The sequence below is a fragment of the Oncorhynchus keta genome, chromosome 29 (genome assembly GCF_023373465.1).
Source record: "Oncorhynchus keta strain PuntledgeMale-10-30-2019 chromosome 29, Oket_V2, whole genome shotgun sequence".
In the NCBI taxonomy this organism is placed as follows: domain Eukaryota; kingdom Metazoa; phylum Chordata; class Actinopteri; order Salmoniformes; family Salmonidae; genus Oncorhynchus; species Oncorhynchus keta.
In genome coordinates this window covers 33,085,049-33,101,302 of record NC_068449.1, presented here as the reverse complement: position 1 = coordinate 33,101,302, position 16,254 = coordinate 33,085,049, and the positions used below count along the sequence as shown (strand labels likewise).

Here is a 16,254-nt window from a genome sequence, read left to right as displayed (position 1 = left end):
GACACACAGGCGACTGACTCCCCTGGAGCATGTGCTATCTGACACACAGGGACTGACTCCCCCTGGAGCATGTGCTATTTTTTATTTTACCTTTGTTTAACCAGGCAGAACGACAGATTTGTACCTTGTCAGCTCAGGGGTTTTGAACTTGCAACCTTCCGGTTACTGACACACAGGCGACTGACTCCCCCCGGAGCATGTGCTATCTGACACACAGGGGACTGACTCCCCCTGGAGCATGTGCTATCTGATATACACAGGCGACTGACTCCCCCCGGAGCATGTGCTATCTGATATACAGTCGACTGACTCCCCTGGAGCATGTGCTATCTGATATACAGTCGACTGACTCCCCTGGAGCATGTGCTATCTGATATACAGTCGACTGACTCCCCTGGAGCATGTGCTATCTGATATACACAGTCGACTGACTCCCCTGGAGCATGTGCTATCTGATATACACAGTCGACTGACTCCCCTGGAGCATGTGCTATCTGATATACACAGTCGACTGACTCCCCTGGAGCATGTGCTATCTGATATACAGTCGACTGACTCCCTGGAGCATGTGCTATCTGATATACACAGGCGACTGACTCCCCCGGAGCATGTGCTATCTGACACACAGTCGACTGACTCCCCCCGGAGCATGTGCTATCTGATATACAGTCGACTGACTCCCCCGGAGCATGTGCTATCTGATATACAGTCGACTGACTCCCCCGGAGCATGTGCTATCTGATATACAGTCGACTGACTCCCCCGGAGCATGTGCTATCTGATATACAGTCGACTGACTCCCCCCGGAGCATGTGCTATCTGATATACAGTCGACTGACTCCCCCGGAGCATGTGCTATCTGATATACAGTCGACTGACTCCCCCCGGAGCATGTGCTATCTGATATACAGTCGACTGACTCCCCTGGAGCATGTGCTATCTGATATACAGTCGACTGACTCCCCCCGGAGCATGTGCTATCTGATATACAGTCGACTGACTCCCCCGGAGCATGTGCTATCTGATATACAGTCGACTGACTCCCCTGGAGCATGTGCTATCTGATATACAGTCGACTGACTCCCCCCGGAGCATGTGCTATCTGATATACAGTCGACTGACTCCCCCCGGAGCATGTGCTATCTGATATACAGTCGACTGACTCCCCTGGAGCATGTGCTATCTGATATACAGTCGACTGACTCCCCCCGGAGCATGTGCTATCTGATATACAGTCGACTGACTCCCCCGGAGCATGTGCTATCTGATACACACAGGCGACTGACTCCCCCCGGAGCATGTGCTATCTGACACACAGGCGACTGACTCCCCCTGGAGCATGTGCTATCTGACACACAGGCGACTGACTCTCCCGGAGCATGTGCTATCTGACACACAGTCAACTGACTCAACCTTGTAGCATGTGCTATCTGACACACAGGTGACTGACTCCCCCCGGAGCATGTGCTATCTGACACACAGGCGACTGACTCCCCCTGGAGCATGTGCTATCTGACACACAGGCGACTGACTCCCCTGGAGCATGTGCTATCTGATATACACAGTCGACTGACTCCCCTGGAGCATGTGCTATCTGATATACACAGTCGACTGACTCCCCTGGAGCATGTGCTATCTGATATACAGTCGACTGACTCCCTGGAGCATGTGCTATCTGATATACACAGGCGACTGACTCCCCCGGAGCATGTGCTATCTGACACACAGGCGACTGACTCCCCCTGGAGCATGTGCTATCTGACACACAGGCGACTGACTCTCCCGGAGCATGTGCTATCTGACACACAGTCAACTGACTCAACCTTGTAGCATGTGCTATCTGACACACAGGTGACTGACTCCCCCCGGAGCATGTGCTATCTGACACACAGGCGACTGACTCCCCCTGGAGCATGTGCTATCTGACACACAGGCGACTGACTCTCCCGGAGCATGTGCTATCTGACACACAGTCAACTGACTCAACCTTGTAGCATGTGCTATCTGACACACAGGTGACTGACTCCCCCGGAGCATGTGCTATCTGACACACAGGCAGACTCCCCTGGAGCATGTGCTATCTGACACACAGTCAACTGACTCCCCCTGGAGCATGTGCTATCTGACACACAGGGGACTGACTCCCCCTGGAGCATGTGCTATCTGACACACAGTCAACTGACTCCCCCTGGAGCATGTGCTATCTGACACACAGTCAACTGACTCCCCCTGGAGCATGTGCTATCTGACACACAGTCAACTGACTCCCCCTGGAGCATGTGCTATCTGACACACAGGTGACTAACTCCCCCTGGAGCATGTGCTATCTGACACACAGTCAACTGACTCCCCCTAGAGCATGTGCTATCTGACACACAGTCAACTGACTCCCCCTGGAGCATGTGCCATCTGACACACAGGGGACTGACTCCCCCCGGAGCATGTGCTATTTTTTATTTTACCTTTGTTTAACCAGGCAAGTCAGTTAAGAACAAATTCTTATTTTCAATGACGGCCTAGGAACAGTGGGTTAACTGCCTGTTCAGGGGCAGAACGACAGATTTGTACCTTGTCAGCTCAGGGGTTTTGAACTTGCAACCTTCCGGTTACTGACACACAGGCGACTGACTCCCCCTGGAGCATGTGCTATCTGACACACAGGGGACTGACTCCCCCTGGAGCATGTGCTATTTTTTATTTTACCTTTGTTTAACCAGGCAGAACGACAGATTTGTACCTTGTCAGCTCAGGGGTTTTGAACTTGCAACCTTCCGGTTACTGACACACAGGCGACTGACTCCCCCCGGAGCATGTGCTATCTGACACACAGGGGACTGACTCCCCCTGGAGCATGTGCTATCTGATATACACAGGCGACTGACTCCCCCCGGAGCATGTGCTATCTGATATACAGTCGACTGACTCCCCTGGAGCATGTGCTATCTGATATACAGTCGACTGACTCCCCTGGAGCATGTGCTATCTGATATACAGTCGACTGACTCCCCTGGAGCATGTGCTATCTGATATACACAGTCGACTGACTCCCCTGGAGCATGTGCTATCTGATATACACAGTCGACTGACTCCCCTGGAGCATGTGCTATCTGATATACACAGTCGACTGACTCCCCTGGAGCATGTGCTATCTGATATACAGTCGACTGACTCCCTGGAGCATGTGCTATCTGATATACACAGGCGACTGACTCCCCCGGAGCATGTGCTATCTGACACAGAGTCGACTGACTCCCCCCGGAGCATGTGCTATCTGATATACAGTCGACTGACTCCCCCGGAGCATGTGCTATCTGATATACAGTCGACTGACTCCCCCGGAGCATGTGCTATCTGCTCGATGACTGAGCATGTGCTATCTGATATACAGTCGACTGACTCCCCCGGAGCATGTGCTATCTGATATACAGTCGACTGACTCCCCCCGGAGCATGTGCTATCTGATATACAGTCGACTGACTCCCCCGGAGCATGTGCTATCTGATATACAGTCGACTGACTCCCTGGAGCATGTGCTATCTGATATACAGTCAGACTCCCCCCGAGCATGTGCTATCTGATATACAGTCGACTGACTCCCCCGGAGCATGTGCTATCTGATATACAGTCGACTGACTCCCCTGGAGCATGTGCTATCTGATATACAGTCGACTGACTCCCCCGGAGCATGTGCTATCTGATATACAGTCGACTGACTCCCCGGAGCATGTGCTATCTGATATACAGTCGACTGACTCCCCTGGAGCATGTGCTATCTGATATACAGTCGACTGACTCCCCCGGAGCATGTGCTATCTGATATACAGTCGACTGACTCCCCCGGAGCATGTGCTATCTGATATACAGTCGACTGACTCCCCTGGAGCATGTGCTATCTGATATACAGCTGACTCCCCTGAGCATGTGCTATCTGATATACAGTCGACTGACTCCCCCGGAGCATGTGCTATCTGATATACAGTGACTGAGCATGTGCTATCTGATATACAGTCGACTGACTCTGGAGCATGTGCTATCTGATATACAGTCGACTGACTCCCCCGGAGCATGTGCTATCTGATATACAGTCGACTGACTCCCCGGAGCATGTGCTATCTGATATACAGTCGACTGACTCCCCGGAGCATGTGCTATCTGATATACAGTCGACTGACTTGAGCATGTGCTATCTGATATACAGTCGACTGACTCCCCCGGAGCATGTGCTATCTGATATACAGTCGACTGACTCCCTGGAGCATGTGCTATCTGATATACAGTCGACTGACTCCCTGAGCATGTGCTATCTGATATACAGTCGACTGACTCCCTGGAGCATGTGCTATCTGATATACACAGTCGACTGACTCCCTGGAGCATGTGCTATCTGATATACACAGTCGACTGACTCCCCTGGAGCATGTGCTATCTGATATACACAGTCCCCTGAGCTGACTCGACTGACTCCCTGGAGCATGTGCTATCTGATATACACAGGCGACTGATACATGTGTCTGACACACTGACTGACTCCCCCGGAGCATGTGCTATCTGATATACAGTCGACTGACTCCCCCGGAGCATGTGCTATCTGATATACAGTCGACTGACTCCCCCGGAGCATGTGCTATCTGATATACAGTCGACTGACTCCCCCGGAGCATGTGCTATCTGATATACAGTCGACTGACTCCCCCGGAGCATGTGCTATCTGATATACAGTCGACTGACTCCCCCGAAGCATGTGCTATCTGATATACAGTCGACTGACTCCCCCGAAGCATGTGCTATCTGTCAGGCCTTTCTAAATATGGATTAACAAAAGACAAAAGGAGAGACTTATATTACAAGAAACCTGTGTGGAGAAAAAGAATGCAAACAATGCAAAATATCAAACAGAAGCTTAGAGGGAAAGGGAGCGTGCAGGAAAAAGGCAGATATAGCAATGTATCCTTGAGGGGTGAACGTACAGAACATTCTCATCTGTGGGATGAATGTTGCAGAGAACAGTGGGCCCCAGTAGTAGTTGATATTCATGGCAGTCTGCCGTCTGAACTCTGTGCTCTTGGAGGGCTGGGGAGAAACCCGAGGAGCACGCAGCTCAGCGCCCCTTCCCTTGCTTGTGGCAGCAGCCTAAGATGGCTGCCAGAGCCTGGTGTAAACAAGGCAGAGAATGAAAGCGCTACATTTCTCCAGCCTGCATGCCAGGGACTGCAGGGGCAGTTCTAACACAGAATGTTGTGGGTGGAGTTAACTCCTTCCCTTCTCCAGCTTCCTCACGTTGAACATGAGAGAAGAATTACAGATGGCTTTAAAAACATGAGGAGGAAATTAGGAATTATGCAATAAGGAGTATAACAAGACTAGCTAACTTCAGCCGGGACAGAGAGAGAAACAAATAATCAAATCTGAAGGTGCAAGCATTTGAAACTAGAGGAGAAAACTGGTGACCTTATTGTCAGTGTTTCCAAAAACAACACCCCTTTATTTGTGCCCCACTAAACAGGGGGTCCCCTCTAAGATTTGGCGGTTAACTTCAGAATGGCTGCAGTAGGCTGCATCTCCCTTGAAAAGCAAATGTTTTGGAATTCTTTCCAAAGGGTATCAGCACTGTACAATTAAGGAACCTGATATTTTAAAACTTTTTTACATTTTTTACAATAAATAATCTCTGCCAACCAATTTAAAACATTAATCTGATAAGAGGACAATTAGACAGACATGTATACACACATTCTATTCCATTAAAATGCACTCGTGGAAACAACACATGACTAAATGCATATGTAAAACGAGTAGGACGTTGCAGATCAGCCCTCAAAGGTGATTAAAAACCAAAGAAAATACGCATTCAACATCGATTTATTTGTCCAGCTAACTATCAAATCAATTGAGTGAAGACGCTCTAAAAAGAGATCACAATAAATAAAATAAAAACTCAGCCTTTCCAGCTCTTTTTATTTTCTGAGAAATAAGGCGGGAGGACGAAGGAGAAAATAAGTGGGAATTTAAAAAACAGAAATTCCTCTCTGCGCTGCGGCTGTGCGTCGCACAAAGAGGCAAGAGGGAGGGCACACGCCTGCAGCTCCCGGCAGCTCATTCGCCAGAGAGGAATGTTTGAGTGCATACATTATCTGGTAAGGAGGCCCAGGGCTGTGAAAGATAGTGCTGACATCACCATCTATAAATGGCTGGGCTTTGAGACACTGGGGGGGAAAACAAAACCCTTTCCCCACACACACTTCCCCTCCCCCTAAAAACAGCATGCTCGAATCTCGACCAGATAAAAGTGGTTTGCTTGTTTCTATGAGAATAAAGGAATCTGGGATTTCAAAGCTGACCTGTGATTTTTGTGCATTTGTAAACCATCTGCTTGCTATATGTTACAAATACTTTGACACACCGAATACGTCCAGGCATGTCATGCGCATTGTTTTGTTGCTATTCGGGTAATGTATTACCTCCAGTAATGCAAAGTTACAAAAGCAGGCAACATTTTATACGATGCAACGAAAAAAAATATATATATATTGAATCGAAGCACGACGCAAATTAACCAAAAAGAGAGTCTGTGTAAGGGGAAACACATCGTCCTTCCAGCGCACACAGGGTTAAACACCAGTCTGTCGTCTCCCTCCCTCCCCCCTTTGTGTCCGCAGCACATTCCTGAATAAATGATGTTTTGAACAAGGCTGGTAACCCATGGCAACAGCAGAGCAGAGCGGTGGCACTGCAGAGTAACCTTTGGGAAGGCGGTATTTTCATCTGCTGTAAACTTTTCCTGGCTGGGGAGAAAGGGAGGAATGGGAGGAGGGGGGAAGACAGGCTGGCATCCCTGGCTGGCCAACAGAAGGAAAACATACTGATGTGATTTGAGAATGTAAGCTGAAACAGTCCACTGAAAGCCTGGCCTCTCCAGACTAGGTTTGTTTGAGGAGAGAAATGGGGTTGGAATTATATTTCTACACTGTAACGGAAGAACATTCATAATCACGTAGCTGCTGTTATATGTTTGTTCTCTGGAGGTAAATGTGTCACGAGGTGCTGGAATTAACTGTTTAAGTGGTTATGCACTGCAATAACACAAAATCCCCTTTAACCTCGTAAAAAAAACTACATTCTACAGTTTTTTTTATTATTTTTAACTAGGCAAGTCAGTTAACAACAGATTCTTATTTACAATAAGGTCCTACCGAGGCCAAACCCAAACTGGAGGACGCTGGGCCAGTTGTGCGCCGCCCTATGGGACAATACCCCAAGAAATTATGCAACTCATCATTCAAGACATCAGAGATATCAGTCAACCACTTAAGTTGAGGATAGACACAACAGACAGACAGACGTCTGTTGCACCAGCAGGACCTCTTTCGCTTGGCCTCCCCTCCTAGGTCTATGTGATGGAGCAGAAACCCCCTGCAATTCCATCGACACCAGCCTTCCTCCTACTCCCGATGACACTGCACACGCTCTGTTCGGCTTGGCACCAACAGCCGCAGACGTACTTTCACAATGCCCATATTTTCAATCATCTATTTGAGCCGATTAGATGTGATCAGTGCAATTCTTAGAAGTTGCAAAGGGAGGGCATATACATAGACACTTTCAGAAAAATGTCTGAAGAAAATGTGGTCCCTTTTCAGTTCACAGTCATCATTTTTTTCACCAGACAACCTATAAGTATAGAAGGTGTTTATCAACTAAACCGATTCCGGGATTTCACGCAACATATCAGCTATTCCAGACGCAATCCAGCGAGAGGCTAGAGTTTGTTACCTCAGGTAATTCAGAGGTCTGAAGGAGAGAAAAGAGACAGTGTGTTGCACTCAGAATGAAGGCGGTGGTGGTACGACGTGAGTGTGTGTGTGAGGCTGCATTTGAATCTAAGGAGTGAGGAGTCTTGTGAATTCTAAACAGGTCGAGAGCAAGAGAGGGAGAGAGAGAGAAGAGAGATCCTTCCCTGAGGGGTGTCTGAGTGAGTAGGTGCCTCTGCTCCCTCCTTTGCATGCACACTGCAACCTGAAACCTAAAGTATTGAGACAGCCAAAGGCACCTTAACCATGGAAGGGCTGCTCTGTTCTGTTTTAGCATGACAATAGAGACATGTTCCATCCCAAACCAGGTGCTTTGTTGCCTCACAGCACCTGGGATAGATAGGCCAATGGAAACTGAGGCACTGCAATGCACCATTAGATGGGTCGCTACGATTCAATGCCTCAATCCCAGCCTAAGGACTGTTTTTGTTGGGGGTGTGCACATGTTGGTAAATAGAGAGATTGTTTTGGATATACTATAGTCGGACAATGCCGCCTGGGAGATGAAAAAAGTGAGAAAATGAGTGTGAGATTTGTTTTTAAATCAGACTTGGAGAAAGGGGGGAGGGGGTGTCGCTTACTCACTCAGACAGCTGCATTCTCTATTCAAACTGATGAGCCAATTTGTGTGAACCAAATTTGAGAAACTCGACACTAACAACCCCCGTCTTCCTCTGGCGTACAACCAATTATTTTGACCATAGCATTCCCCAGGGCGGTAAAAACCCTACTTTGAAACAGGGACGGTAACCAGGACAGAGTATTCAAAACTAACTACGGGCAGTCGGGTCGGAGCATTACATAGAAGACAGGAGTCTCTGAGGAAAAGTCCTTACTCACCTCTCTATCTAAAGAACCATCTCATAACCCACCAACGAGCAGGGATGATAAAGTACAAAGGCCGCCACCTCCAGCAATCCCAGGCTGGAGGACAGACCCCATCTAAACTCAGACACGTCAGCCCAATGTTTAGGCTACATCTGGGCTGCTGCCTTCACATGACCAAATACTCCTCAACGGGCGTATCAAAGCTCTTCTCCTCCATTAACCAGTATATATGTACATCGGTTGGTGCTCTTGGGGAGAGGATACTAGTTTGTGACATGTTTCTGGGACATACACAGCAGCCATTGTCTTAATCTCTTCCCGAGCTCACGTACAGAAGGCTCTAGTTGAGCCTGGTTGGTATTTATGGGGTTATCTGACCTCCCAGTCTCGACCTGCTCTATGCGCTCCATGGCACAGAGCCACGTGGGATTGGGAACCATGCTGCCTGCTGCAGACTGTGTGTACATAGGACCATTTGTCTCCATAACCCAGAGCAGCGCTAGGCTATTAAGCGCGACTCACAGCTACATAACAGGCATGCACCAACCGTGCTATATATCTATATTATCACCGGCCAATGGAACAGTGAGGAACCGTGTCCAATGACCGCCTGCCTGCTGCATTGAAAACGAGGAATGCCTTCCCTTTGGCTATACGGAGGCATGTGCAACAATTTTCAGACAGAAGCGCACAGGGAAACCGTAGTACTGCTTGAGCATGCACCAATACTACAACCATCAGAAAGATGAGCTGTCGTTAGTGAGAAGCATGCCGTAAACAGCTGACTGTTACAAGCACCTGGAGGAGAGCAACATGACATTCAATGCCAACTTGTTGAGGCCGCTTTTTCTTGTCTTGCCGAGAGGCACAGTCGTTGAAATTGTGGGCATATCCAATGCAAAGAACCTATTTGCCATTCAGATAGATGCAACTAAGTGATACTCATTTGGGGGGGATCTGTCAATGTGCCCTTGAGCAAGAAACGGAACCCTAATTGCTCTAGTAAATTGCTCTGGACAAGTGTGTCCGCTAAATTACTAAAACGTTCATCTAAAATGGAAAAATATTTAAGCAGGGATCATCCCTGTAGAATGTAAAGCAACGTTACTTTGACATAGTGAAAGGAGTTATGAATAAAAACCTGGCATCATCTGAGAGATATATATATATAAATATATCTGCGTACATGGTTAACTTGGCTTTGCAGCAAGGTGTGTGTGTAATAAACACTTATGAATATAAAACACGTTTGAACCAGCTGTTAATGTCAAAGGTTGTCATCTCCAATTAGAGCAAATCTTATGTCAGGGACAACATTGTAAATAGTTCAAATGCTATGGTTGAGAAATATACTGATGGACACAAAACTAAAAGGAATGATTCATTATACCTCAGGTGACCCAGAGTTTGTAACAGTCTAAACTTGTTAAATAAAACTGACATTTCACCCAGGGTTAATATCAATGGAATTTATTACAATTTACTCAGCTCCAAGGCACATTACAAGTCTTCTCTTACTACAGAAATGTATAAACAAACAGTTTACGTTCATGTACAGCATTTTGCTCTACCTTTTTAAGCATCCGTGCATCATCAAAGCAATCTGGAAGAGAAATTAATAACACGTAGTAAAATATTTTTGATCACAAGATGAAAAGAGATATTTGCTGTAAAAAAAACATAAAAAATTAAAGATATGAAATAAAATAAGGAAGAACAAAAAAGTCCCCATATTGATTTGTACCCAATACAGGAGTTAGGGCAATGTAACCTGTTATTGGATATTCACTATGAGTAGTTTAATTTTACAGACATATATTCATTGGGAGTAGAAACTGGCCTTTTTATAATGAGAGAAGTGCATTAATTGGAAGGAATAAAACTGCAGCAGTGATTATAAAGTTAGTGCTTTAACTCGTCACTGCCACCCAAATACAACACTACTACCCGTCAAAACACCCTCCATAACATTAGGCGACATGACATCACATGTTCCTTTGTTTAAAAAAAACAGACATGAGGTGGAGAAAGTCTCTGTACATCGACTATTTTTGTCCGTTTTGAGTAATCACACGTGTATATATTCGACTAAAATTCACGTTATGGGAAGCCATAGATCACACCTATGGGTCTCTCTCCTTTTTTACCTTAACGTCCCCAGCTAATATTGTTGCTATCTCACCTTGCATGAACGCCCAAGGCACATTAGAACCTACCAGGGGGCATTTCTCTCCGCTAGGACAATACACCTCGCCAGTTGCTCCCTGCGCTTTGATGCTCTCTCGAGAACAAGGGAAACAGAATTTATGGTTGGGAACTGACGGACACTGAACGAAATGGGTATCCTCTAAACGTTCGTGGCAAATGGTACAACACAGAGGTCCGTTGTTTGCCATGGGAGAATCTGGAATGTTTTGCGCGTGGACCTGATCCATGCCAGAATGCGCATTTGACTGAGAGGGAGTCCCGGCCAGATTGAGATCTCCGTTACGGGAAGCCAAACGCCTCTGCCCAGAAACAGAGGCTGGGGAGACTGGGCTGCTGTTGTTATGCCTGGTGGATGTTGTAGAGTGAACAGAGTTGTTGTCCTTCGGAGAGTGCGCATTGCCCAACGTGTCCGCGACAGACATGAGCGCGGCCATTGGAGACTGTCCATTCTGGGGCGCAGATTCAGGGGGTGTGGCGCGACTTGAATGAACAGAATGGCCAGGGCCAAGCGGCGGAGGTCCCCCGTGTGAGGCACCGAATGATCCGGATGCCATGGTCAGTTTTAACGCCTCGCTCTGGCTGGCCATCCACTGCTGCCTCTGCTGTTCTTGTTCAGATAGTTTCAGGGCGCTCTCTACAGAGTCAGGTTCTGGGGAGGCTTTACGCTTTCGTACGCCAGTCCTCGGTGCACTCGTAGATGGCAAGGCACGAGGGATGTTGACCAAAGCAGTGGGCAGCAATGGGCAGCTGGCATCGATGTAGGGCTGAGGCAACATTTCAACCCCCAGCCCCTCTTTGAAGAATCGGACCGATTCGGGCAACAAATCACCCAGGAGTCGCCAGTCCCCCGAACCATGCTTTTTCTCATACTCCAAATATTTAAAGCCCGAGGAAAGCCCTCTGCCAAAGTCTTTCATGCAGTCCTGATACATTTGTTTGGCCACCCCTGATGCGCTGGAAAATATATTACCAGATCCACTTGGGTACTCGACAAATATTTTCAATTCATAGTCCATTCCAGGCTTTGACACTGCATCGAAAGCAAACACCCTACCCACGAGTGAATGATCCTTTTTAAATCTCACATCAAACGGGGAGCTGTTCGAAAGAGTAACCAAAGTGTCCCTTACTATTTTAGGTTTGTTTCCCCAGTCTTCGTTTCTGTTCCTTAAACTTTCACTGAGCTCAGCCAAAGCCTCTGCGTTACGCTGTTTCTCTTTCAGATCTCTCTCTTGGTCAGTGCTCGACACAGAACCTGGTCGTTTACCTTGTTCTGACATGGACTGAGCGGCCATGGACAAAGAGGGTCCCACGATGGATGGGGGAGGGGGGCGGCTGGACAGGCTATGTGAGGCTATGGCTGTTGCCGAGGAGGGTCCATTCAACATGGTCTGTGGGAGAAGGTTGGGGGGAACGTTCATTTGTCCTGGGACCGCAGCGAGACCGTGGCTCCGACGGGAGTTCGGGCTCTGTCGGTTCAGTTCTGGGGGACCATCGTCCGGTTTGGGGAACCCATTTGGACCGCTCATTCCATTGGGAAGTCTGCTGGCATGGGCGCCAATACTGGAGTAGTCAAAGCGAGGTCTTTCCGCACTCAGAGAGTAGCGGTCCATCCCCGACTGTTGTTGTTTAGAGGGTCCATCCACATGGCTGATTTGCACCGTCTCCTTGGCTGATATTGCCGACTGTGTTTTTACTGTGGGCGGCGGTGGTGGACCGGGGGATCTCCCCCCTTGGAAACCATGAGCTCGTTTGAGGTGGCGTGCAGTTTCGATAACAAACTCGATCCGATCCGCACCTTCATAATTCACACAACCCCTGCACACTGCCTCCGTAAAATCCCATATCATAGCCCACGGCATACGGGGTAAATCGCACAGGTAACATGACTGTCTCCGAGATGACGATACTTGTGCAGAAGACATGTTTAATGTCCCTTGCCTTGGTCCTTTTCCCCCAGATTCTTCGTTTGGAATTCTTTTCAGTCCGTGAATTTGTCACACAAAATAAACCCTCTTCTTCTCCTGCTCCTCTTCTGACGCCAGTGACTTGCAGTGTTGGGTTGTAAGAATTAAATTTGCTTTAAGCGCGCTTCACATCCTTACTTAGTTTGTGATTTGGAATTTTGATTGTGCCTCCACGTCTCCTCTCCCCAATTGGAATGCCACCTGGCTGGAGCAGTGACGCAAGCACCACGTTCCGCAGTTCCTTTGAAACAAATGACATGCCACTTGTTGCTTTCCAAACGCGCAAACTCAAACCACTCCCTCCTAATCTTCTGAATGGACTGGGAGCTCGGCTACACTAGCGCACGATGCTGACCAAATTACATGCAGCAGAATACGGGTTTGCACAATATTGGCATTTATATTAGATGTAATCATTATACCATTCATTATTATTAAATACACATTTATTCTGTTTCAAACAGGTTACTTTTGCTTATGTCAGCAAAACTAAACCTTCAATATGATAAAACAATTTATGATAATGAAACAAACTAATTTCTTATGCGTCGTGCTTGCAATGCAAGGACAGAATAATACATGATTTTATATCAAACTACTCACTGAATCAAACAAAACGCCTGGTTAAAATACAAACGCCTGGCTGTTGTCTACTTTTATGTAATCCAGTTCATTTCTGACCAAAATATTATGCTGCTTAATCTGATTGAATTTGGCAACCGATTCATTGCATATGAGTGATTACAATAACAGTTGTATGCATAAGAACATGTTTTTTTTAAAGCACAGTGTGATGGCTAAAATAAATCGCGGTAGCTCAGCAATACCCTCTGTAATAATTACACTGGGCTAGTTGAGCACGAGCTAGGGATTCCCAACATGTTGATTGTTAACCTATGTACAGACAAGCATAGTCTGCACTGCGCCCCATCCATCCTCCCCCCTTTCCCCAGTCTCCCCTTCCTGATTAACAACACCCAGTAGGCAGGCGGAGCAGAATTTTCTGGAAGAGGAAGAAAAACAGCGTAAGGGACCAGAGGGAGGAGGGAAGAAAAGTCATATATTGCCGTCTACACATACCGCTGGCACAGTACTGAACGGTGGTCGGTGTGTTCCCTCCGTCCAGCCAAGAAGGGGCCAAGTATGGCCTCGGTCAAGAAAGAGTCAGCACCATGCCGCCGCTTTCCCAAAACAATGTTGCTTTCACTGTACCGTGCTTTTAGGCTAAATGGGTACTGTGTGCACATTGGTGAATAATTGTAAATACGGTGTTTTGAGTACAGTACAGACTGTAATTACAAACACTGATAATGTCTCTGAAGTCACAGTATATGAAATATGCGAAGCACGTAGGATGCAAAGTCAGACCAAATTAGATGATTGCACTTCAACATATTAATTGCCTTCCTTTTAACTATATACCCAACATAAAATCATCAGCAATACCTGATTTTTCTCCCAGCCCATCCAGTGGCGGGGGAAGCTAGAAACAACAACAGGACTGAAAGAAAAGATGGATTGGTGTTTTTCTTCAGAGTCGGTGCCAGACAGAGCAGGCTCTATGACTACCAGCAGCAGGCAGCAGCTGAGATTGTTATGTGGACAACTGTCACTTTATTTGTGCTCCAGGGATTGTGAAGGACAGGCTATGAAAGAGACAGCCATCATCAGTCAACAGAATTGGAGCAGACACAGACATGGGCCTGGGAAGAGAAAAGTGTTTGTTCCATTTACTCCAACACTAAGCTCAATACTATTCCAACACTATCAATAGCTGTGCCTGACGAGCGTGGAGCACAATCGTACAGTTATAAAAGGTCAATGATCCTCAAAGCATGTGGCAACACAGTGTTGTAGACATATGGATGGACTTACAACGTAAGCGTATAAGAAAACTATGCCACATCAACTAACTAACCAGCGACATGTATCCATCCATGTAAGTGGTCGTTCTGCAGTTTAAATATCATTTGCTGAACTCAACATCGCGGCAATATTAAAATCAGCTAATTCTGCCTCGGACGACTTCAAAAACAACCAGATACATAACTCTACACACTGTCTGCCTCAGCACCAGCCTCGAGCTCCCCTCCTTCCTGAAAGGATCCTGTGCAATCCCCACGGTCCCTCATGCATACACTGAGCTGCTCACACACCAACTTGAGCTCTCTCTCTCGCTCTCCCTCTTTGTGGAACATTTTGCGGGGCCCACACAGTCAAGCGCAGGGGTTAATTTTTTGCTTCCGCTAAGCACCTGGCAAGTTGCCAGACAGATGAATTCTGGGAAAAGGTGAGATTTGCCAAGTACAAACTGCCAACATTAAGCAGGCCTGACAGCTCCTCTTTTCCTCCAAACTTGGCAGCAGTTCAAAGTGCTCTTTCATTTGAGATGTTGGCAGACTGCCAGCAGCATGCAGATACAGTGCATTCGGAAAGTATTCAGACGCCTTGACTATTTCCACATGGTGGAAAAAGCCTTATTCAGCCTTCTTCTAGAATGGATTAAACCCCCCCCCCCCTCAATCTACACACAATACACACCATAATGACAAAGCAAAAACTGTTTGTTAGAAATTGTTGTACATTTATTACAAATTAAAAACAGAAATATCACTTTATTCATAAGTATTCAGACACTTTACTCAGTACTTTGTTGAATCACCTTTGGCAGTGATTACAGCCTCGAGTCTTCTTGGGTATGATGCTACAAATACAAGTATTTGCGGAGTTTCTTCCATTCTTCTCTGCATTTTCTCTCAAGCTCTGTCAGGTTGGATGGGGAGCATCACTGCTCAGCTATTTTCAGGTCTCTCCAGAGATGTTCGATTGGGTTCAAGTCCAGGCTCTGCCTGGGCCACTCCAAGGACATTCAGAGACTAGTCCCGAAGCCACTTCTCTGTTGTATTGGCTGTGTGCTTAAGGTCATTGTACTGTTGGAAGACGAACCTTCACCCCAGTCTGAGGTCCTGCGCATTCTGGAGCAGGTGTTCATCAAGGATCTCTATGTACTTTGCTCTGTTCATCTTTCCCTCGATCCTGACTAGTCTCCCAGTCCCTGCTGCTGAACATCCCCACAGTATGATGCTGCCACCACGCTTCACTGTAGGGATGGTGCCAGGTTTCCTCCAGATGTGACGCTTTCAGGCCAAAGTGTTCAATCTTGGTTTCATCAGACCAGAGAATATTGTTTCTAATGGTCTGAGAGTCTTTAGGTGCCTTTTGGCAAATTCCAAGCCGGCTGTCATATGCCTTTTACTGAGGACTGACTTCTGTTTGGCCACTCTACCATAAAAGGCCTGATTGCTGGAGTGCTGCAGAGATGGTTGTCCTTCTGGAAGGTTCTCCCATCTCCACAGAGGAACTCTGGAGATTCTTCAGAATGACCATCGGGTTCTTGGTCACCTCCCTGTCCAGGCCCTTCTCCCCAGATTGCTCAGTTTTCC

General features: G+C 47.2%; 2 protein-coding genes across 4 annotated transcripts in view; both read right to left on the bottom strand.

Annotated features, from left to right (window-relative positions):
- kiaa0586 (KIAA0586 ortholog) overlaps positions 1 to 16,254 on the bottom strand; it is an 83,830-nt gene that overhangs the window by 48,783 nt on the left and 18,793 nt on the right. The window lies entirely within an intron of this gene.
- On the bottom strand, positions 10,091 to 13,106 carry irf2bpl (interferon regulatory factor 2 binding protein-like). Its single transcript, XM_035743336.2, has one exon. The coding sequence runs from the start codon at positions 12,767 to 12,769 to the stop codon at positions 10,760 to 10,762; it is 2,010 nt and encodes a 669-aa protein (XP_035599229.1). The 5' UTR covers positions 12,770 to 13,106; the 3' UTR covers positions 10,091 to 10,759.